General features: G+C 46.0%; 1 protein-coding gene across 1 annotated transcript in view; it reads left to right on the forward strand.

The window, feature by feature from the left end:
* LOC144685591 (bromodomain-containing protein 3-like) overlaps nt 1–23276 on the forward strand; it is a 48250-nt gene that overhangs the window by 22833 nt on the left and 2141 nt on the right. Inside the window, exons 11-12 of the mRNA XM_078550261.1 lie at nt 835–933; nt 2893–3021. Of these exons, the coding sequence (XP_078406387.1) occupies nt 835–933; nt 2893–3021 (228 nt within the window). The remainder of the gene's footprint in view (nt 1–834; nt 934–2892; nt 3022–23276) is intronic.

The following is a 23276-nucleotide window of genomic DNA, read 5'->3' on the forward strand; positions in this document are numbered from 1 at the left end:
CTGCAGAGTACATTTTATGGGCCTGAGAGGGCACCAGATTTTAAAGCATTGTGTAGTTCCCAGGTTGTGACCCAAGGCACCCTCCCCACCCCTGCTGCCGCAACAGGCTGTGATATTTACATTGAGGGTGGAAACAGACCCCTGCTCCATTGAATCAATCCCTTACTGTTGATGTAACTTCTTCAGAACATGGCCACTTGCCCCCACCCGAGATTTAAGAAGCTCCAGCTGCACTCTTCGGCCTCTGAAACTTTAAATCTTCCACAAACGGCTGTGGGAGTGCCGCCAATCTGTTACTTTGGGGAATTGAATTCAGTTTTTATAAAAATCTGGGATCAGCAAAAATGATCATGAAGCTGTCAGATTGTCATAAAAACCCAGCCGGGTCACTAATGTCCTTTAGGAAAAGAAACCTGCTGTTGTTACCCGGCCTGGGCCGATATGTAACTCCAGTCCCACGACAGCATGATTGGCTTGGAACTGCCCTCTGACATGGCCCTGCAAGTTACACAGTCCTATCAAACATTAAGGACAAAGCCTACGACCACCTTCTCAAGGGCATTAAGTTCTGACATTGCCAACGACACCCACATCCCAAGAATGAATGAAAATAAAATTATGTAATTGTTTTGTATTTAATCGTCCTTGCAACACAATCTGACATCCAGTAGCCATGTGGCACCGATGGAGGTTGATGTACTCCTGCTTGGCAACTTTCTGCGGTTCTACATGTGTGTAATATTACATCAATCTGTTAGCTGTGAGACATGGACCTGTTCGCCTTTGCGTCTGGATCTGCTTGTAATCTTATTTTTCTCAACCGCAAACTTGCAGACGCTTCCCCCGACATGTTCAGTGGTAGAGATGGTGAAGATCAGCAGCACCAACACCGGTCCCTGTGGGATTCCAGTAGTAACCGGCCCCCAATACCAGGTATACAACGTGAAACGGGTTGCTTACCTCCATTAACATAATAACATCCTCAGCATAGAATTCAGTCAGTTTCCCAAGATTGATCTTCTATTCCAGAAGCTGTGTAGAGAGTCTTAATTGACCTCGAATAATCCCTTCTGTGTCCATGTGTTCAGCTGGGGAGTGGAAAATGATCCCTGCTGGTGATGGGCTGATCATTTCTCAGATCTGAGTTGCTGCCCTGTTTGAATATTGACACACTATGGGGCTCGCTCCAGTCCAGGGAACAATTCCAGACCCCAGCAAACTTTAAGTGCTTTCAGGTATATGCCAACTCTCCAATCAATTAAAATCTGTATGTCTTCTGTCCTGTCTTTGTCTCCGTTGTAGCTCAGTTAGTAGAACTTTTGCGTGAATCAGAAGGTCCTGGGTTCAAGCCCCATTCCAGAGACTTGAGTGCAAAATCCAGGTTGATGTTCGTTGAAGTGCAGAGGCAGTGCCGCCCTGTGGGAGGGTCAGGACTGAGGGAGTGCCGCCCTGTGGGAGGGTCAGGACTGAGGGAGTGCCGCCCTGTGGGAGGGTCAGGACTGAGGGAGTGCCGTCCTGTGGGAGGGTCAGGACTGAGGGAGTGCCGCCCTGTGGGAGGGTCAGGACTGAGGGAGTGCCGCCCTGTGGGAGGGTCAGGACTGAGGGATTGCCGCCCTGTGGGAGGGTCAGGACTGAGGGAGTGCCGCCCTGTGGGAGGGTCAGGACTGAGGGAGTGCCGCCCTGTGGGAGGGTCAGGACTGAGGGAGTGCCGTCCTGTGGGAGGGTCAGGACTGAGGGAGTGCCGCCCTCTGGGAGGGTCAGGACTGAGGGAGTGCCGCCCTGTGGGAGGGTCAGGACTGAGGGAGTGCCGCCCTGTGGGAGGGTCAGGACTGAGGGAGTGCCGCCCTGTGGGAGGGTCAGAGATTGCCCTACTTATCTGGCCATTACCACATTGCTGTTTCTGGCACCTTGCGTGTACAAATTGACTGCTGTGCTTCCTACGTTGCAACACTGACGACAGTTAAAGTACTGTATTCGCTGTTAAATGCTTTGGGATGTCCTGAGGCCATGAGAGGTACTGCAGACGTGTGAGTCTTTCTTTTCTCAAGTTATTTTCGTGTGCACCTAAAACACTTCATTAAAGATGTAAACCAACCTTTGTATGCAAAAAAAATTAGTTCTTCAGACTTGTGCCACAAACTGACCCTCTCAGGGCTACGGGTTCCCCACCAATGACTCACTGGAGTACAGGTTCCACATGTACTGACTCTCACTGGGGTACGGGTCCCACACGCACTGACTCTCACTGGGGTACGGGTTCCACACGCACTGACTCTCACTGGGGTATGGGTTCCACACGCACTGACTCTCACTGGGGTATGGGTTCCACACGCACTGACTCTCACTGGGTTACGGGTTCCACACGCACTGACCCTCACTGGGGTACGGGTTCCACACACACTGACTCTCACTGGGGTACGGGTTCCACACGCACTGACTCTCACTGGGGTACGGGTTCCACACGCACTGACTCTCACTGGGGTACGGGTTCCACACGTACTGACTCTCACTGGGGTACAGGTTCCCCACACATTTGCCTGTGACATTTCAGTGCTTCTTTGTACTGATCCTCTGATAGTGTGGTGCTCCCTCAGTGCTGCGACTCTGACAGTGCAACACTTCCTCAGTACTGACCCCCTGACAGTGCGGATCTCCCTTAGTATTGCCCCTCTGACAGTGTGGCGCTCCCTCATTACATACCTTCTGGCAGTGCGGCGCTCCCCCAGTACTGTGAATGTATTGGTTTGGATCATGGGGTACAGTCTCTGTCATTTGAACCCATGATTTTTTGACTGAGCTGAAGGGAAGGATTGTATTTGGTGAGCACATGCATTGTGGATTGTTATGGTTAGTTGGTCTGTTTCATTTAATAATTGACCTGTTATGATTTAGCTGCATCATCAAAGAAAAGTGTAGGGAAAACAAAGGAGGAGCTTGTTCTGGAGAAGAAGAAAGAGCTGGAGAAACGTTTGCAGGACATGAGCGGACAACTGAATCACAGCAAGAAACCCAACAAGAAAGGTAAAGGCTCTGCCCCCACCTCCGCCAATCTCCCCCAGCCTCCCAAAGTTATGGAGGGACTCTTACACTAAGCCCCCACAAACTGATTCAGATTTTGGTGGCTGAGCATATCAAATATTTGGAAAACAGGTACATAGGTTGAGTTACTATACAGATTAGCCATGATCTAATTAAACGGTGAGGCAGGTGGTGCCTAGTGGTAATATCACAGGATTAGTAATCAAGAGGCCCAGGCTAATGCCCTGGGAATACAGGTTCAAATCCCACCATGACAGCTGGTGGAATTTAAATTCAGTTCATAAATTTGGAATATAAAACTACTAATGGTGACCCTGAAACTATTGTCGATTGTCATAAAAACGCATCTGGATCACTAATGTCGTTTTTTTATTTGTTAATGGGATGTGGTTGTTGCTGGCTGGGCCAGCATTCATTGCCCATCCCTAATTGCCCTTGTTCAGAGGGCATTTAAGAGTCAACCACTATGGGTCAGGAGTCACATATAAGCCAGACCAGGTAAGGGTGGCAGATTTCCTCTCCTAAAGGACATTAGTGACCCAGATGGGTTTTTACAACAATCAGCAATGGTTTCAAGGTCGTCATCAGTCTTTGAATTCCAGATTTTTTATTGGATTCAAATTTCACCATCTGCCGTGGTGGGATTATAACCCGGGCCCCCTGAACATTACCCTGGGTCTCTGAAATATTGGTCGATGACAATACCACCCCAAGAGGCGGTGGCATTTCCTTTAGGGAAAGACATCTGTCGTCCTTACCTGTTCTTGTTTACATGTGACTCCAGATCCACAGCAATGTAGTTGACTCTTAACTGCCCTCTGAAATGGCCGAGCAAGCCACTCAGTTCAAGCGCAATTAGGGATAGGCAACAAATGCTGGCTTTGCTGGTGATGCCCACATCCTCTGAATGAATAAAGGACAAAAAAGGCTTGAGGGGCTAAATGGCCCCTCTTGTTCCTAATGTTTCCAGTAGCCATTTAAAGACTTATCAAGCTGCAATTGAGTCTTACTGGAGTGGAGGAACAGGGATTGGATTCTCCAATACACACTACTTGGGATGGACTGAGGGAGTGAGGATGAGGAGCAATTGGGTCAAAATGAGTCTCACCAAGTAGCTTGTGCACACACTCTAGTGGCCAAACAATAAATAGCATCAGAACAGAGCTGGAAGCAGGGCACTGTCGCTCGATGGAATACTGAGTGGGCAGCCTGACTGCCCCTCGCCCCCTCCCCAGCCCCAGTGCTGTGATCCCTAGTTTTCCCACCGTCCCTCATGGAGGCTGCATCTTCCAACAGCTTTTGTTCCACGTCACCGATTGTTACAAACAGTGTTAGAAGGGGGGTGAGAGGACGGAGGTTGTGTACACAGAGTATTGGAAGCCAAGCTTAGTTGTAATGGCAACACTGGTTAATTCTGGGCATCTTAGAATGGTTACAGCAAAGGAGGAGGCCATTCTGCCCATCATGTTGATGCTGGTCTTCACGGGAGCAGTTCACCTAATGCCATTCCCCTGTCCTTTAGCCCTGTACGTTTTTGCTTTTCAGATAATGATCTAATTCTCTTTTGAATATACCTCTTGAACCTGCTTCCATCACACACTCAGGCAGTCCATTCCAGATCCTAACCACTCATGTCGCCTTTGCTTCTTTTGCCAATTACCTTAAATCTATGACCTGGTTCTTGATCCCTCACCAGTGGGAACAGTTTCCCTCTCTCTCTACTCTGTCCAGATATCTATCATATCTCCTCTCAAACTTCTCTTGTCCAATCTGTCTATGCAACCGAAGTGCCTTATCCCTGGAACCATTCTTGCTCATCTTCATCCTCTCTAATGCCTTGGCATCCTTCCTAATGTATGGCGCTCGAACTGGACACAGTGTTCCAGTTGAGGCCGAACCAGTGTTTTATACAGGTTGAACATCCTTGCTTTTATACTCTATGGCCCCTTTAATAAAGCCCAGGATACTTTATGCTTTATTAAACGCACTCTCAACCTGTCCTGCCACCTTGAATGATTTATGAACAAAAACACCCAGGTCCCTCGGCTCCTGCATCCCTTTAGAATTATACCCTTACTTTGTATTGTCTCCCCCCATTCTTCCAATCAAAATGAATCATTTCACATTTCTCTGCAATAAACTTGTGCCACTTGTCTGCCCATTCCACCAACCTGCCTTTTCTTTTTGAAGTTCTACACATGAAGTTCTTCTTCATGGTTCACAATGCTTCCAAGTTTCATGATATCTGCAAATTTTGAGATTGTGTCTTGTACACCAAGGTCTAGGTCACAAATATATATCAGGAAGAGCAGGGGTCCTAACACCGATCCATGTGAACTCCACCAAAAACTTTCCACCAGTCTGAAAAACAACCATTCACCACAATTCTGTTTCTGTCATTCAGCCAATTTCATGTCAGCTGATCTGTTGGTTGTGGAATCGCTGAGCTCTCTCAATTGCATGCTGCTTCTGCTGTTTGGCACGTATGTAGCCCTGTGTTGTAGGTTCACCAGGTTGACACCTCATTTTTAGGTATGCCTGGTGTTGCTCCTGGCACGTCCTCCTGCACTTTTCTTTGAACCAGGGTAGATCCCCCAGCTTGATGGTAGTTGTAGAGTGGGTGTTATTCCAGGTCATGATGTTACAGATTGTGCATGAATGCTATTCTACTGCCAGTGACCCACAGTGCCTCATGGATGCCAAGTTTTGAGCTGCTAGATCTGTTTGGAGCCTATCCCATCTAGAATGGTGGTAGTGCCACACAACACGATAGAGGGTACCCTCAATGCGAAGGCAAGACTTGGTCTCCACAAGGACTGCGCTTCAGAGTAGGCAAAAATGGCTTAAAACTTAAGATGGGGAGAAGGGGCCAGGCAACGGGAGATTTAGAAATCACAGGTTAGACTCACTGGCCTGCAGTGGCTGGGCTTATCGTTGCACCCTTTTTTAAACAAGGTTAATATTTGCAATTCTGCAGCCCTCTGGCACCACCCACAAGTCTAAGGAAGATTGGAAAATTATGACCAGTGCCTCCACAATATCCACTCTCACTTCCCTCAGTATCCTTTGATGCATCTCATCCAGTCCTGATGTCTCATCAATTTTAAGTATGGACAGCCTATCAAATATGTCCTCCTTATCAATTTTAAACTCTTCAATTGTCTGAACTACCTCCTCTTTCACCATGACCCTGGACAGCATCATTCCTTGGAAAAGACAGATGTAAAGTATTCACTTAGTATCTCAGCCGTGCCCCCTGCCTGCATGAGTAAATCTTCTCTTTGGTCCCTAATCTGCCCCACTCCGCCTTTTACAATTTATATGCCTGCAGAAGACTTTTGGATTCCCCTTTATGTTAACAGCCAGTCTCTTCTTGGACTCTCTTTGTTTCTCTTCTTTGCTTTTTCAGTAGCCCTCTGAACCTTGTATATTCAGCCTGGTTCTCATTGTATTATCCATCTGACATCTGTCATAAGCGCACTTTTTCTGCTTCATTTTAATCTATTTCTTTTGTCATCCTGGTAGCTCTGGATTTGTCTGTCCTTTATTTCTCCTTGACTGTACCCAAACTATCTACCCTTTAAAAGCAGCCCATTGTTCTGCTACAGTTTTACTGCCAGTGTTTGATACAAATTTATCTGGGCCAGATCCATTCTGAACCCTTCGGAACTGGCTTTCCCCCAGTTAATTATTCTTTCTTTGGATTGCTCGTTGTCCTTTTCCATAGCCAACCTAAACCTTATACAATAATCACTATTGCCTAAATGTTCTCCTCCTGACACTTGATCCACTTGGCCCACCTCATTCCCAAGAACCAGGTCCAGCAATGCCTCCATTTCCCGTTGGACTGAAACATACAGCTGTAGAAAATTCTTCATTCTAGGAAGCTCCCTGCCCTTTACACTATTATATACAACGTAAGAATACATTAGCGAATATGGTCAGAGTAGGCAAAAATGGCTTAAAACTTAAGAGGGCGAGAAGGGGTTGGGCGACAGGAGATTTAGAAATCTAAAGATAAAAGTTGAGGCAATCAAAAAGTTTTTCAATGTGGGTAAAGACAAGCTGAGCCAGACAGGAGGAGACAGAGTTGAATGGCAATCGTACATCAGCGTGTAAGGTCCATGCAGGGAATAGTAGTTAAAAAAAATTGAGGTCACTTTATCTGAATGAGTGGAGCATCCACAATAAGATAGATAAACTTGTGGCATAAATGGAGACAAATGATCTAATCACCATTACAGAGGTATAGTTACAAGGTGACCAAGATTGTGAAATAAATATTCCAGGATATACAACATTTTGAAAAGACAGACACATAGGAAAAAGAGGAGGGTAGCCCTGAAAATAAAGGATGACAAAAAGGGCCTGCGTGAGAAAGGATCTTGGCTCAGAAAATCAGGAAATAGAATTGCTATGGGTGGAGATTAGGGATAGCAAGGGTCAGAAAACACTGGTGGTGCTTAATATAGGGCCTCTAACAGTTGTTACACCATTGGGCAGAGCAGTAAACAAACTATTGGAGCTTGTAACAAAAGCAATGTAATAGTTGTGGGGGACCAATCAAATTGGCATTGGTGGTCAGAAAGATGAGTTTCTAGAATGCTTTGTGGCAGTTTCCTGGAGCAATACGTTGTGGAACCAACTGGGAATAAAGCTACTTTAGATCTAGTATTGTGCAATGAAACAAGGTTAATTAGTAATATCATAGTAAAAGATCCATCGGGAAATAGTGATCATGATACAACTGAATTCCACATTAAGCTTGAAAATGACATACTCCAATCACAAACAAGAATCTTAACTGAAACAAGGCCAATTACATAGAACATAACAAGAAATAGGAGGCAAGTGTAGGCCATTCAATAAGATCATCGCTGATCTGTCCCAGGCCTCGGCTCCTTATAGCCCTCAACCCCCCCAATATTCCAAAAATCTATCTACCTCCTCTTTAAATGCTTTCAGTGATCTAACCTCCACAACTCTCTAGGGTATAGAATTCCAGACATTCACTACCCTCTGAGAGAAGAAATTCCTCCACATCTCAGTTTTTAATGTATGTCCCCTTATTCTGCAACTATGTCCCCTACTTCGAGATTCCCCCATCAGTGGAAACATCTTCTCAACATCTACTCTGTCAAGCCCCTCAGAATCACGTACGTTTCAATAAGATCACCCCTCATTCTTCTAAACTCTAATGAACAAAGACCTAATCTGTTTAGCTGTTCTTGATAAGCCAACCCCTTCATCCCAGGAATCAGCCTAGTGAATCTCATTTGAACTGCTTCCAATGCCAATATATGCTTTCTTAAATACGGGGATCAAAACTGTAAACTGTACTCAAGGTGTGGCCTCGCCAATGCCCTGTACAGTTGTAACAAGACTTCCCTATTTTTAAACTCCAACCCCCTAGCAATACAAGCCAAAATTCCATTTGCCTTAATGAGTTGTGGACCTGCATGCTAACTTTTTGTATTTCATGTACAAGAACACCCAGATCCCTCTGTGCTGCACTTAGTCTCTCTCCATTTAAATAATAGTCTGCCCTTTGATTCTTCCTATCAAAGTGCGTGACCTCGCACTTTCCTACATTAAACTCCATCTGCCAAGTTTTCACCCACTCAACCTATCTATATCCTCTTGCAGATTCCTTTTGTCCACATCACAACATGACCTCCCACCTATTTTTGTATCGTCAGCAAATTTGGATACATTACACTCTGCCCCCTTCAAGTATTTAATATAGAAAGTAAATAATTGAGGTCCTAGAACTGATTCTTGTGGCACTCCTCTAGTTAAATCTTTCTAACCTAAAAAAGACCCATTTATCCCGACTCTCTGATTGTGTGTGTTAACTAATCCTCAATCCATGCTAATACATTAACTCCAATACTGTGGGCTCCTATCTTGTGCAATAACCTTTTGTGTGGCAGTTTATCGAATGCCTTCTGGAGATCCAGATATACCATATCTACCAGCTCCCCTTTATCAACTCTGATTGTTATATCCTCAAAGAACTCTAGCAAATTTGTCAAACATTTCCCTTTCACAAAACCATGTTGACTCTGTTTGATTGCAGTAAGATTTTCTAAATGTCCTGCTATTTCTTCCTTAATAATGGACTCTTGCATTTTCCCAATGACAGATGTTAGGCTGACTGGCCTATAGTTTCCTGTCTTTTGTCTCCCTTCCTTCTTGAACATGGGCATCACATTAGCAGTGTACCAATCTGCTGGGACCCTCCTGAAATCCAGAGAGCTCTGGAATATTTTGACCAATGCCTCCATTCTCTCTGCCGCCACTTTCTTTAAAACTCTTGGATGCAGGCCATCAGGTCCTGGCGACTTGTCTGCATTTGGTCCCATTAGTTTGTCAAATACTTTGTCCCTCGTGATAGAGACAAGATCTTTTCTCCCAATAGCTCCTTGTTTATCTGAAGACCAAAATTTAAACTAAAATATTGGTTTGAATTATCTACCATTTCCCTGTTCCCCATTATCAATTCTCTAATCGCATCCTCCAAGGGTCCCACACTCAGTTTAGCCACTCTCTTTCTTGCTGGTTGTTATATTTCTTGCCAATTTACTTTCATAATCAATTTTCTCCCTCTTTATTAGCTTTTTAGTCATCTGCTGCTAGTTCCTAAAGAACATTCCCAATCCTCTGGCCTACCACTAGTTTTTGCCCATTTGTACGCCTTAGTTTTTGATTGGATACTCTCCTTGACCACCTTTGTTAACCACGGGTGGTTCATCCTCCTCATGGAGTCCTTTTTGACCGGGATAAATTTTTGCTGAGCATAATAAAATATCTGCTTAAATGTCTGCCACTGCTCATCCACTGGCCTTCCCCTTAATCTATTTTCCCAGCCCGTTTTAGACAGCTCTTTCTTCATACCTCTGTAATTGCCCTTATTTAAGTTGAGGACACTGGTTTGAGACCCGGCTTGCTTGCCCTCAAACTGAATTTGAAATTCTATGTTGTGATCACTACCCCCTCGAGGATCCTTAACTACGATATCTCTTTTTAATCCAACCTCATTACACATTACTAGATCTAAAATAGCCTGTTCCCAGGTAGCTCTGCAATGTATTGCTCTAAGAAGCAATCCCTGATGCACTCAACAAACTTGTCTTCCGTGTTACCCCTGCCAACCTGATTTGTCCAGTCAATATGCAGATTAAAATCACCCGTGACAATTGTAACACCCTTCTTGCACATCTCCAGTCTTTCCCGATTTATACTTTGTCCTACAGTGAGGCAACTCTTTGGGGGCCTATAGACGATGCCCACCCGTGACTTCTTCCCTTTGCTATTCCTTATTTTCACCCAAACTGACTCCACATCACGATCTATTGCACCTATATCATCACCCACCATGCTGATACCTTCCTTTATTAACAAAGCTACCCCACCTCCTTTTCCTTTTTGCCTATTTTTCCAGAACATCGAATACCCTTGAATATTGAGTTCCCAGTCTTGGTCACCCTGCAACTACGTCTCTAATAGCTATCAAGTCATATTCATTTATTTCTATTTGTGCCGTCAACTCGTCTACCTTGTTACAAATGCTGTGTGCATTCAGATAAAGAGCCTTAAGCTTTGACTTTTTACCATTATTACTCATTCTGGTTCTAATTTCTGCTGCACTCTTCTGCTTTTATTTTCTGTCCCTTCCTGTCACAGTTCAATTATTGTTCGCCTCTTCTTTACCGTGCACTTTTGCTCTGTCGTCTCTTTTTGACTTTTTAAACTTCCCTTCAGTTGAACCCTCCCCCCTCCAACTAATCAGTTTGAAGTCCTATCTACAACCCTAGTTATACGATTTGCCAGGACACTGGTCTCAGCATGGTTCAAATGAAGCTTGTCCCAACGGAACAGCTCTCTCCTTCCCCAGTACTGGTGTCAGTGCCCCGTGAATCGGAACCAATTTCTCTCACACCAACCTTTGAGCCGCGCATTTACCTCTCTAATCTTATTTAACCTACACCAATTTGCACGTGGCTCAGGTAGTAATCCAGAGATTATTACCTTTGTGGTTATGCTTTTTAATTTAGCCCCGAGCTGCTTGTCGTCCCTCAGCAGAACCTCTATCCAAGTCCTACCTGCGTCGTTGGTACTTACGTGGACCACGACAACTGGATCCTTCCCCTCCCACTCCAAGTTCCTCTCCAGCCTGGAAGAGATGTCCATAACCTTGGCACCAGGTAGGCAACACAGCCTTCAGGACTCTGTCTTTGCTGCAGCGAACAGCATTTATTCCCCTAACTATGCTATTAGTACTACATTTCTCTTTTCTCCGCCCACTTGAATGGTACTCTGTGCCACAGTGCTATGGTCAGTTCACTCATCCTCCCTACAATCTGTGCCCTCGTCCACACCAGAAGGAAGAACCTCGTACCTGTTGGACAAGGGCACTGGCTGAGGCTCCTCCAAAGCTAAATTCTGGATCCCCATACCTGCCTCACTCGCAGTCACACCCTCCTGTGCCTGACCAATGTCCAAGTTTGATGTAATTAATCTAAGGGATATGACTGTCTCCTGAAAGTGTCCAGGTAACTCTGCCCCTCCATGACATGTCGCAGTGTCTGCAGCTCGGACTCCAGCTGATCAACTCTGAGACGAAGTTCCACGAGCAACCAACACTAGCTGCAGATGTGGTCACCGTGGATTGCACCGGTGTCCACCAGCTCCCACATACTACAGCTGCAACACATTGCCTGGCCAACCATCTCTCTTCTATTTAATTAATTAATTTCGATGTTAAATATTTTAAAAGTGAATTTCTTAACTGTTCTCTACAGCTCAAATAACGTCTCCAGGTTTAAACCACTTGGCCAATCAAAACACACACACAAGAGATACCTACCAATCACCTACCTGTTTCCCTGTGATGTCACACTTCGGCTCTGATAGGTTGAAAGGGCTCTCTGCCACCGGTTTTTATCTCCCGTCGCCACTGCCCTTCTCACGCAGAACCGCTCTCCGTGTTCTGTTTCAACTCCTGGCTCCGCCCGCGCTCCCTCTCAGCCGGCGGCCGCGCCCCCGCTCCCCCTCGGCTGGGCGGCCGCGCCCCCGCTCCCCCTCGGCTGGGCGGCCGCGCCCCCGCTCCCCCTCGGCTGGGCGGCCGCGCCCCCGCTCCCCCTCGGCTGGGCGGCCGCGCCCCCGCTCCCCCTCGGCTGGGCGGCCGCTCCCCCTCGGCTGGGCGGCGGGCGGCTCCTTTTTTTTTATTCAATCACGAGGAATGGGCTTTGCTGGCTGGACCATCTAACTCCGTCTTGAATATATTCAGTGACCCAGCCTCCACTGCTTTCTGGGGAAAAGAATTCCGCAGACTAACGACCCTTTGAGAGAAGAAATTCCTCCTCATCTCCATCTTAATGGGACACCCCTTATTTTTAAACTGTGTCCCCAAGTTCAAGACTCCTCCACAAAAGGAATCATCCTTTTATTTATTCATTCATTCACAGGATCTGGGCTTCACTGGCTGGGCCAGTATTAATTGCCCATCCCGAATTGCCCTTGAGATGCTGGTGGTGAGCTGCCTTCTTGAACCGCTGCAGTCCATGTGGTGTAGGTACACCCACAGTGCTGTTAGGGAGGGAGTTCCAGGATTCTGACCCAGCGACAGTGAAGGAACGGTGATATATTTCTAAGTCAGGATGGTGAGTAACTTAGAGGGAACATCCAGGTGGTGGCGTTCCCATGTTTCTGCTGCCCTTGTCCTTCCAGGCGGTGGTGGTCGTGGGTTTGGATGGTGCTGTCGAAGGAGCCTTGGTGAATTCCTGCAATGCATCTTGTAGATGGTACACACTGCTGCTACTGTGCCAGTGGTGGAGGGAGTGAATGTTTGTGGATGGGGTGCCAATCAAGCGGGCTGCTTTGTCCTGGATGGTGTCAAGCTTCTTGAGTGTTAAGGGAGCTGCACTATCCAGGCAAGTGAGGAGTATTCCATCACACTCCTGACTTGTGCCTTTGTAGATGGTGGACAGGTTTTGGGGAGTCAGGAGGTGAGTTACTCGTGAGGGATTCAGTGATGGTAATGCCATTGAACATCAAGGGGCAATGGTCGGATTCTCTCTTGTTGGAGATGGTCATTGCCTGGTCCGAATGTTACTTGCCCCTTGTCAGCCCAAGCCTGGATATTGTCCAGGTCTTGCTGCATTTGGACATGGACTGCTTCAGTATCTGAGGAGTCACGAATGATGCTGAACATTGTGCAAATCATCAGCGAACATCCCCACTTCTGACCTTATGATGGAAGGAAGGCCATTGATGAAGCAGCTGAAGGCGGCTGGGCCAAAGACACTACCCTGAGGAACTCCTGCAGTGATGTCCTGGAAGCTGAGATGACTGACATCTCCCGCACCTCTGCCCTCATGTCTTCCCCTCCCTCCCAGAACCATGATAGGGTCCCCTTTGATCTCACTTTTCACCCCACCAGCCTCCGCATTCAAAGGATCATCTTCCGCCAACTCCAGCATGATGCTACCACGAAACACATCTCCCCTTCACCCCCCCCTGTCAGCATTCAGCAGGGACCGTTCCCTCCTGGACACCCTGGTCCACTCCTCCATTACCCCCAACGCCTCCCACAGCACCTTCCCATGCAATCGCAGATGGTGCAACACCCTGCCCCTTTATCTCCTCACTCCAAGGGCCCAAACACTCCTTTCAGGCGAAGGAGCACTTCACTTGCACCTCCTTCAATTTGGTCTCCTGCATCCGCTGCTCCTAATGTAGTCTCCTCTACATTGGAGAGACCAAACGCATACTGGGTGAACGCTTTGCGGAACACCTTCGGTCTGCCCACAAGTTTGACCCAAACCTTCCTGTCATTTGCCATTTCAACACACCACCCTGCTCTCATGCCCACACGTCTGTCCTTGGCCTGCTGCAATGTTCCAGTGAAGCCCAACGCAAACTGGAGGAACAGCACCTCCAACTTCCAATTAGGCACCTTATAGCCTGGACTTAACATTGAGTTCAGCAACTTAGACCACGAACTCTCTCCTCCATCCTTGCCCCCTTCTTTTCATCCCCTTTCTTCTAAATTCATTTTTTTACCCACTTGTTTTAATTTTATTCATTTATCTGTAGTTTTATCCCCTTTCTTCCCATTTTCCATCCTTTTTTTTACCACCATGTTCCATGTTGTTCTTTCACTCAATGCTATCCTTGTTCTGCTATAATCACATTTTTCTTTCTTATCTTTACGCCACTATTAGCACCTTTTTTAGCACTAACCACTATCATTAACAATCCCTTTGTCCTCTTGTTCATGATATCTTTGCCAATCCCTCCTTTGTCCCCACTTATCGCTGGCCTTCTATCTAGCTTCACCTGCCCCACCCCCCCTTAAGCAGTATAAATTTCATCACATTTCCACTTCTTTTCAGCTCTGAAGAAGAGTCATAAGGACTTGAAATGTTAACTTTGTTTTTTTCTCTCTCCACAGATGCGGTCAGACCTGCTGAGTTTTTCCAGCATTTTCTGTTTTTGTTTCCCATTGATTCCAGTTTTGCCAGGGTTCATTGATGCCACACTCGGTCAAATGCGGCCTCGAAGTCGAGGACAGTCACTCTCCCCTCACCTCAGGAGTTCAGCTCTTTTGTCCATGTTTGAACCAAGGCTGTAATGAGGTCAGGAGCTGAGTGGCGCTGGCAGAACCCAAACTGGGGTCAGTGAGCAGGTTACTGCTGAGCAAGTGCTGCTTGATAGCACTGTTGATGACCCCTTCCATTACTTTACTGATGATCAAGAGCAGACTGATGGGGCGGTAATTGGCCGTGTTGGATTTGTCCTGCTTTTTGTGTATAGGACATACCTGGGCAGTTTTCCACATTGCTGGGTAGATGCCAGTGTGGTAGCTGTACCGGAACAGCTTGGCTAGGGGCGCGGCAAGTTCTGGAGCACATCTTCAGTACTATAGCTGGAATATTGTCGGCCCATAGCCTTTACAGTATCCAGTGCCTACAGCCATTTCTTGATATCATGTGGAGTGAATTGAATTGGCTGTAGACTGGCATCTGTGATTTTTCTATTCATTCATGGGATTTGGGCTTCACTGGTTGGGCCAGCATTTATTGCCCATCCCTAGTTGCCCTAGAGAAGGTGGTGGTGAGCTTCCTTCTTGAACCGCTGCAGTCCATGTGGTGTAGGTACACCCACAGTGCTGTTAGGAAGGGAGTTCCAGGATTCTGACCCAGAGACAGCGAAGGAATGGCGATATATTTCCAAGTCAGGATGGTGAGTGACTTGGAGGGGAACTTCCAGGTGGTGATGGTGCTGTTCCCATCTATCTGCTGCCCTTGTCCTTCTAGATGGTAGTGGTCGTGCGTTTGGAAGGTGCTGGGGACCTCCGGAGGAGGCCGAGATGGGTCATCCACTTATCTTTTGCACTGATAATGTGTTGGGCTCCTCCATCATTGAGGATGGGGATATTTGTGGAGCCTCCTCCTCCAGTGTGTTGTTTAATTGTCCACCACCATTCACAGCTGGATGTGGCAGGACTGCAGAGCTTAGATTTGGTCCGTTGGTTGTGGGATCACTTAGCTCTGTCTGTCACTTAATGCTTATGCTGTTTTGCACGCAAGTAGTCCTGTGTTATAGCTTCACCAGGTTGACACCTCGTTTTTAGGTATGCCTGGTGTTATTTCTGGCATGCCCTCCTACACTCTTCTTTGAACCAGGGTTGATCCCCTGGCTTGATGATAATGGTAGAGTGAGGTAGAGTACCGATACTGTCATGGACAGATGCATCTGCGGCAGGCAGGTGGTGAGGATAAGGTCAAGTATGTTTTTCTTCCTTGTTGGTTCCCTCACCACCTGCCGCAGACCCAGTCTAACAGCTTTTTCCTATAGGACTCGGCCAGCTCCGTCAGCAGTGGTGCTACCAAGCCACACATGGTGATAGACATTGAAGTCCCCCACCCAGAGTACATTCAGCACCCTTGCCACCCTCAGTGCTTCCTCCAAGTGATGTTTGACATGGAGGAGCACTGATTCATCAGCTGAAGGAGGGTGGTACATGATAATCAGCAGCAGTTTTCCTTGCCCATGTTTGACCTGATGTCATGAGACTTCACGGGTTACGGAGTCAATATTGAGGACTCCCAGGGCAACTCCCTCCCGACTGTATACCACTGTGCTGCCACCTCTGCTGTGTCTGTCCTGCTGGTGGGACAGGACATACCCAGGAATGGTGGTGTCTGGGACAGTATCTGTAAGGTATGATTCCGTGAGGATGACTATGTCAGGCTGTTGCTTGACTACTCTGTGATACAGCTCTCCCAATTTTGGCACAAGCCCCCAGCTGTTAGTAAGGAGGACTTTGCAGGGTCGACAGGGCTGAGATTGCCATTGTCGTTTCCGGTGCTTAGGTTGATGCCGGGTGGTCCGTCCGGTTTCATTCCTTTTTTGTGACTTTGTCGCAGTTTGATACACCTGAGTGGCTTGCTCGGCCATTTCAGAGGGCATTTAATAGTCAACCATGTGCTCTTTTTGAACTCTCGGCACCTCTCGCGTTCCTCTTAAACTCCCAGCTCCTCTTGCACTCTTTTTGAGGTAAATGGACGGCTTATGAAGGTTGATTGGGTAAATAGACTGAAAGCTATGGTGATAAATGAACAGTGGAAAATATTAAAGATGATTCAAAAGATTGAACAAAAATACATTCCACAGAGGAAACAATCTCAGCGAGAAAGATCCATTTGTGGCTTACTAAAGAGTTTTAAAGATAACAGATTAAAATAAGCCTATAATGTTGCAAAAATAGTAGCAAGTCCAAGGATTGGGAGTATTTTAGAAACCAGTAAAAGGCCACCAAAAAGTTGATAATAGAATATGGGAGTAAACTAGCCAGGAATATAAAAATAGGTTATGAGAGCTTTTACAAGTTGATAAAAAGGAGAGTTGCTAATGTAAATATTGGTCCCTCAGGAGGAGAGACAGAAAAAATTGATGAGCCATGAGGAAATGGCAGAGACATTGAACAAATTTTTCTGTCATCACATTAGAAGACACCAGTTACATACCAGAAATAGATGGTAACCCCGCAGCTAAAAAGAGAGAGGAAATTAAAGTAATTAATGTAAGCAGAGAAACAGTACTGGAGAAATTTGAAGGACTAAAATCAGACCAATTACCAGGACATGATGGCCTACATGATAGGGTTGTAAAAGAGAGAGCTGCAGAGATAGTGGCTATGATATTCTAAAATTCCCTATTCTGGAACAGTCCCAGCAGGTTTGAAGTTAGCAAATGTTAGATTGTTATTCAAGAAATGAGAGAGAGAGAAAACAGGGAACAACAGGCCAGTTAGTCTGACATCAGTCATTGGGAAGGTGCTGGAATCTGTTCCTAAGGAAGTCCTAACAACTCACTTAGAAAAGCAAGTATGATTAGAACAAGTTATTAAAGGGAAATCCTGTTTGACAAATTAATTAGAGTTTTTGAGGATGCAACTAGTAGGGTAGACCAAGGGGAGCCAGTCAATGTAGTATACTTGGAGTCCAAAAGGCATTCGATAAGGTGCCACACAAAATGTTAATTTTTATTCTTTCAGGGGATGTGAGTGTCGCTGGCTAGGCCAGCATTTATTGCCCATCCCTAGTTGTCCTTGAGAAGGTGGTGGTGAGCTGCCTTCTTGAACTGCTGCAGTCTTTGTGGTGCAGGTATACCCACAGTGCTGTTAGGGAGGGAGTTCCAGGATTTTGACCCAGTGACAGTGAAGGAACGACAATATATTTCCAAGTCAGGATGGTGAGTGGCTTGGAGGGGAACTTCCAGGTGGTCGTGTTCCTATCTATCTGCTGCCCTGGTCCTTTTAGGTGGTAGAGATCGCAGGTTTGGAAAGTGCTATCGAATGAGCCTTGCTGAGTTGCTGCAGTGCATTTTGTAGATGGTACACACTGCTGCCACTGCATGTCAGTGGTGGAGGCAGTGGATGTTGAAGGTGGTGAATGGGATGCCAATCAAGCCGGCTACTTTGTCTTGGATGCTGTCAAGTTTCTTGAGTGTGATTTGAGGTGCACTCATTCAGGCAAGTGGGTAGTATTCCATCACATTCCTGACTTGTGCCTTGTAGATGGTGGACAGGCTTCGGGGAGTCAGGAGGTGAGTTACTCGCTGCAGAATTCTCAGCCTCTGACTTGTAGCCACAGTATTTATATGGCTAGTCCAGTTCAGTTTCTGGTCAATGGTAACCCCCAGGATGATGATAGTGGGGGATTCAGTGATGGTAATGCCGTTGAATGTCATGGAGAAATGGTTCAATTCTCTCTTGTTGGAGGTGGTCATTGCCTGACACTTGTGTGACGTGAATGTTATTTGCCACTTGTCAGCCCAAGCCTGGATATTGTCCAGGTTTTTGCTGCATTTGGATATAGACTGCTTCAGTATCTGAGGAGTTGCAAATAGTGCTGAACATTGTGCAATCATCAGCGACCATCCCCACTTCTGACCTTATGAGTTGAAGATGTTTGGGCCGAGGGCACTACCCTGAGGAACTCCTGCAGCGATGTCCTGGGTCTGAGATGATTGATCTCCAACAACCACAACCGTCGTCCTTTGTGCCAGGTATGACCCCAACCAGCGGAGAGTTTTCCCCCTGATTCCCATTGTCTCCAGTTTTGCTAGGGCTTCTTGATGGCACACTCGGTCAAATGCTGCCTTGATGTCAAGGGCAGTCACTCTCACCTCACTTCTTGTGATCAGCCCTTTTGTCCATGTTTGGACTAAGACTGTAATGAGGTCAGGAGCTGAGTGACCCTGGCAGAATCCAAACTGAGCATCAGTGAGCAGGTTATTGATGAGTAAGTGCTGCTTGATAGCACTGTCAGCAACATTTTCCATCGTTTTGCTGATGATCAAGAGTAGGCTTGGCGCGGTAATTGGCCGGGCTGGATTTGTCCTGCTTTTTGTAGGCAGGACATACCTGGGCAATTTTCCACATTGCTGGGTAGATGCCAGTATTGCAACTGTGCTGGAACAGCTTGGCTGGGGGCCCAGCATGTTCTGGAGCACAAGTCTTCACTACAATTGCTGGAATATTGTCAGGGCCCATAGCCTTTGCACTACCCAATGACTTCAGCAGTTTCTTGATATCACCTGGAGTGAATTGCATTGGCTGAAGACTACCCATCCCTAATTGCCTTTGTTCAGAGGGCATTTAAGAGTCAACCACATTGCTGGGCCATGAGGTTACAGTTCGTGGTTGAGTACTGCTGCTGATGGCCACTGTACCTCAGGGATACCCAGTTTTGATTTGCTAGATCTGTTCGAAATCCATTCCATTTAGCACAGTGGTAGTGCTGCACAACAAGATGGATGGTATCTCAAATGTGAAGACTGGACTTCATTCTCCACCAGGACTCTGTGGTGGTCAATCCTATGAGTATTGTCGTGATCAGATGCATCTTTTTTATTCTTTCATACGACGTGGGCGTTGCTGGCTGTGCCAGCATTTATATTGCCCATCCCTAATTGTCATTGAATGTTGTGGTGAGGCCGCTGCCTTGAACTGCTGCAGTCCATGTGGTGTAGGTACACCCACAGTGCTGTTAGAGGGAGATTCAGGATTTTAACCCAGCGACAGTGAAGGAACAGCAATATATTTCCAAATCAGGACAGTGAGTGGCTTGGAGGGGAAGCTTGCAGGTGGTGGTGTTCCCATGCATCTGCTGCCCTTGTCCTTTTAAGTACTAGAGGTTGCAGGTTTGGAAGGTGCTGTTGAAGGAGCCTTGGTGAGTTGTTGCAGTGCATCTTGTAGATTGTACATGTTGCTGCCACTGAGTGTCGGTGGTGGAGGGAGTGGATGTTGAAGGCGTTGGATCTGCCAATCTGCGACAGGTAGATTGGTGAGGACGAGGTCAAGAAAGTTTTTCCCTCTTGCTGGTTCCTTCATCACCCAGTCTAGTAGCTATGTCCTTTAGGACTTGGCCAGTTCAGTCTGAAGTGGTGCTACTGAGCCACTCTTGGTGATAAGACATTCAAATCCCCCACCCAGAAGACTTTCTCTGTGCCCTTGTCACCCTCAGTGTTTCCTCCAAGTGGTGTTCAACATGGAGGTTTAATGATTCATTAGCTGAAGGGAGGTGGCAGTGGGTGGTAATAAGCAGGAGGTTTCCTTTACCATGTTTGACCTGATGCCATGAGACTTCATGGGGTCCAGAGTCGATGTTGAGGACTCCCAGGGCTTCCCGACTGTATACCACTGTGCCACCACCTCTGCTGGGTCTGTCCTGCCGGTGGGACAGGACATACCCAGGGATGGTGATGGTGAAGTCTGGGACATGATCTGTAAGTTATGATTCCATGAGGGTAACTATATCAGGCTGTTGCTTGACTAGTCTGCGAGACAGCTCTACCAATTTTGGCACAAGCCCCCAGATGTTAGTAAGGAGGACTTTGCAGGGTCGACAGGGCTGAGTTTGCTGTTGTCATTTCCGGTGCCTAGGTCGATGCTGGGTGGTCTGCCCGATTTCATTCCTTTTTTGTGTCTTTGTAGCAGTTTGTTACAACTGAGTGGTTTGCTTGGCCATTTCAGAGGGCATTTAAGAATCAACCACATTGCTGTGGGTCTTGAGTCACATGTAGGCCAGACCAGGTAAGGACGGCAGATTTCCTTCCCTAAAGGACATTAGTGAACCAGATGGTTTTTTATGGCAATCGACAATTGTTTCACGGTCACTAATAGCTTTTTAATTACAGATGTATTAACTGAATTTAAATTCTGCCAGCTGCCATGGTGGGATTTGAACCCACATCCCCAGAGCATTAGCCTTTGGATTACTAGTCCAGTGACATTACTACCCTACTGCCTCTCTCTAATACACTAGATAAGCGATGAAGCAATTGGAGGTGATATATTAGCATGGATACAGGATTGGTAATGAACAGGAAGCAGAGAGTTGGCATAAGAGTGGGAGATTAGGGATAAATGGGGCATTTTCAAATTGGCAGGCTGTAACTAGAGTGCCACAAGGTGCTCAGGGAAATCAAGGGTCATGGGGAAGGGTGGCAAAGTAGAATTGAAACTAAACAATTCCTCTGTGAAGACAAATGCAAAGATACAGGAAATCTCTTAGAAATATTGGAGAATCAAGGGACTTGTGAAAATAATGAGCAGGGGGTAGTGGATGCATTGGTTGTAATATTCCAAAATTTCATAGGTTCGCCATGATTGTATTGAATGGTGGAGCAGGCTCAAAGGACCTCCCCTTTGTGTAGGAGGGTCAGTAGTCAGAAGACATAGATTTAAGGTGATTGGCAAAAGAACAAGAGGGGTGATGATAACTTTTTAAAGCAGTGATTCTTTTGATCTGGAATGCATTGACTGAAAGGCTGGTGGAAGCAGATTCAGTGGTAACTTTCAGAGGAAACGGGATGAATAATTTGCAGGGTTATGGGGAGACAGTAAGGGGAGTGGTTAACTCTTTTAAAGAGGCAGTACTGGCATCACGGACCAAATGGACTCCTTTGTCTACTGTGCAAAGTTTTACAGACATATTTAACAGTGACAGACCTATGGAGATATTTAATAACTCTCAGCAAAGATTTATCCCAGTGAGAAAGAAAGACTCTTTGAGAAGGATGCATCATCCATGGCTGAATAAGGAAGTAAAGGATTGTATCAAATTGAAAGAAACATTGTACAAATCAGCAAAGATTTGTGGTACATAGTCACATACGAATTAGGAGCAGGAGTAGGCCACTCAGCCCCTCAGTCCTGCACCGCCATTCAATAAGATCATGGCTGATCTAATTATAACCTCAACTCCACATTCCTGTTTACCCCCGATAACCTTTCACCCACTTGTTAATCAAGAATCTATCCAGCTCTGCCTTAACAATATTCAAAGACTGCTCCCACCACCTTTTTGAGGAAGAGAGTTCATAACCCTCTAAGAGAGAGAGAATTTCTCCTCATCTTTGTCTTAAATGACCAACCCCTTATTTTTAAACAGTGACCCCTAGTTCTAGGTTCTCCCACAAGAGGAAACATCCTCTCCACATCCACCTTGTCAAGACCCCTCAGGATCTTCAAAGTTTCAATCGAGTCATCTCTTACTCTTCTAAATTCCAGTGGATACAAGCCTAACCTGTCCAACCTTTCCTCATAAGACAACCTGCCCATTCCTGGTATTAGTCTAGTAAACCTTCTCTGAACTGCTAACACATTTAAATCCTTACTTAAATAAGTACTGTACACAATACTCCAGATGTGGTCTCACCAGTGCCCTGTACGACTGAGGCATAACCTCCCTACTTTTGTAATCAGTTCCCCTCACAAATGAGAAAATTCTATTAGCTTTCCTAATTACTTGCTGTAGCTGCAGATTGGCCGTTTGTGATTCATGCACTAGGATATCCAGATCCCTCTGAATCTGAGCTCTGCAATCTCTCACCATTTAGATAATCTTTTTTATTCTTCCTGCCAAATGAACAATTTCACATTTTCCCACACTATACTCCATTTGTCAGATCTTTGCCTACTCACTTAATCTATCTTTGTCCCTTTGTAGCCTCTTTATGTCCTCTTCACAGTTTATTTTCTTACCTATCTTTGTGTTGTGAGCAAATTTAGCGACCATTCCTTCAGTACCTTCCTCCAAGTCATTGATATAAATTGTAAAAAGTTGAAGCCCCAGCACTGATCCCTGTGGCACACCACTTATCACATCCTGCCAACCTGAAAAAGGCTCATTTATGCCAACTGTCTGCTTCCTGTTAGCTAGCCAATCTTCTATCCATGCCAATATGTTGTACGCTATATTTTTCGCAATAACCTTTGATGTGGTGCTTTATCAAATGCCTTCTGAAAATAGGTCAGAGATTGGTCAGTTTTTAACAACCAACAAAGAATGATTTAAAAAATAATGAGGGAGAAAGTGGCGATTAAGATAAAGCTAGCTAGTAATATAAAACAGTAAGATTTTCTACAAGTATTTAAATAGGAAAAGAGTAACAAGTGTTGGTGCTGTAGAGAGAGAGCCTGGAGAATTGATAATGGAAAACAAGGAAGTGGTGGAGGCATTGAACAGGTATTTTGCGTCTGTCTTCACTGTAGGATACTTGGAAAACTTCCCAAAGATATTTGAAAATCAGAGGTGAACAGGAGGGGGGAAACTTAAAACAATCACCATCACCAGGGAAAAGGTACTGGGGAAACTAATAGACCTGAAGGTTGACAGGTTCCGTGGACCAGATCACCTACATCCTAGGATCTTAAAATA

Source organism: Cetorhinus maximus, chromosome 10 (assembly GCF_964194155.1).
Source record: "Cetorhinus maximus chromosome 10, sCetMax3.hap1.1, whole genome shotgun sequence".
Taxonomy (NCBI): Eukaryota; Metazoa; Chordata; class Chondrichthyes; order Lamniformes; family Cetorhinidae; genus Cetorhinus; species Cetorhinus maximus.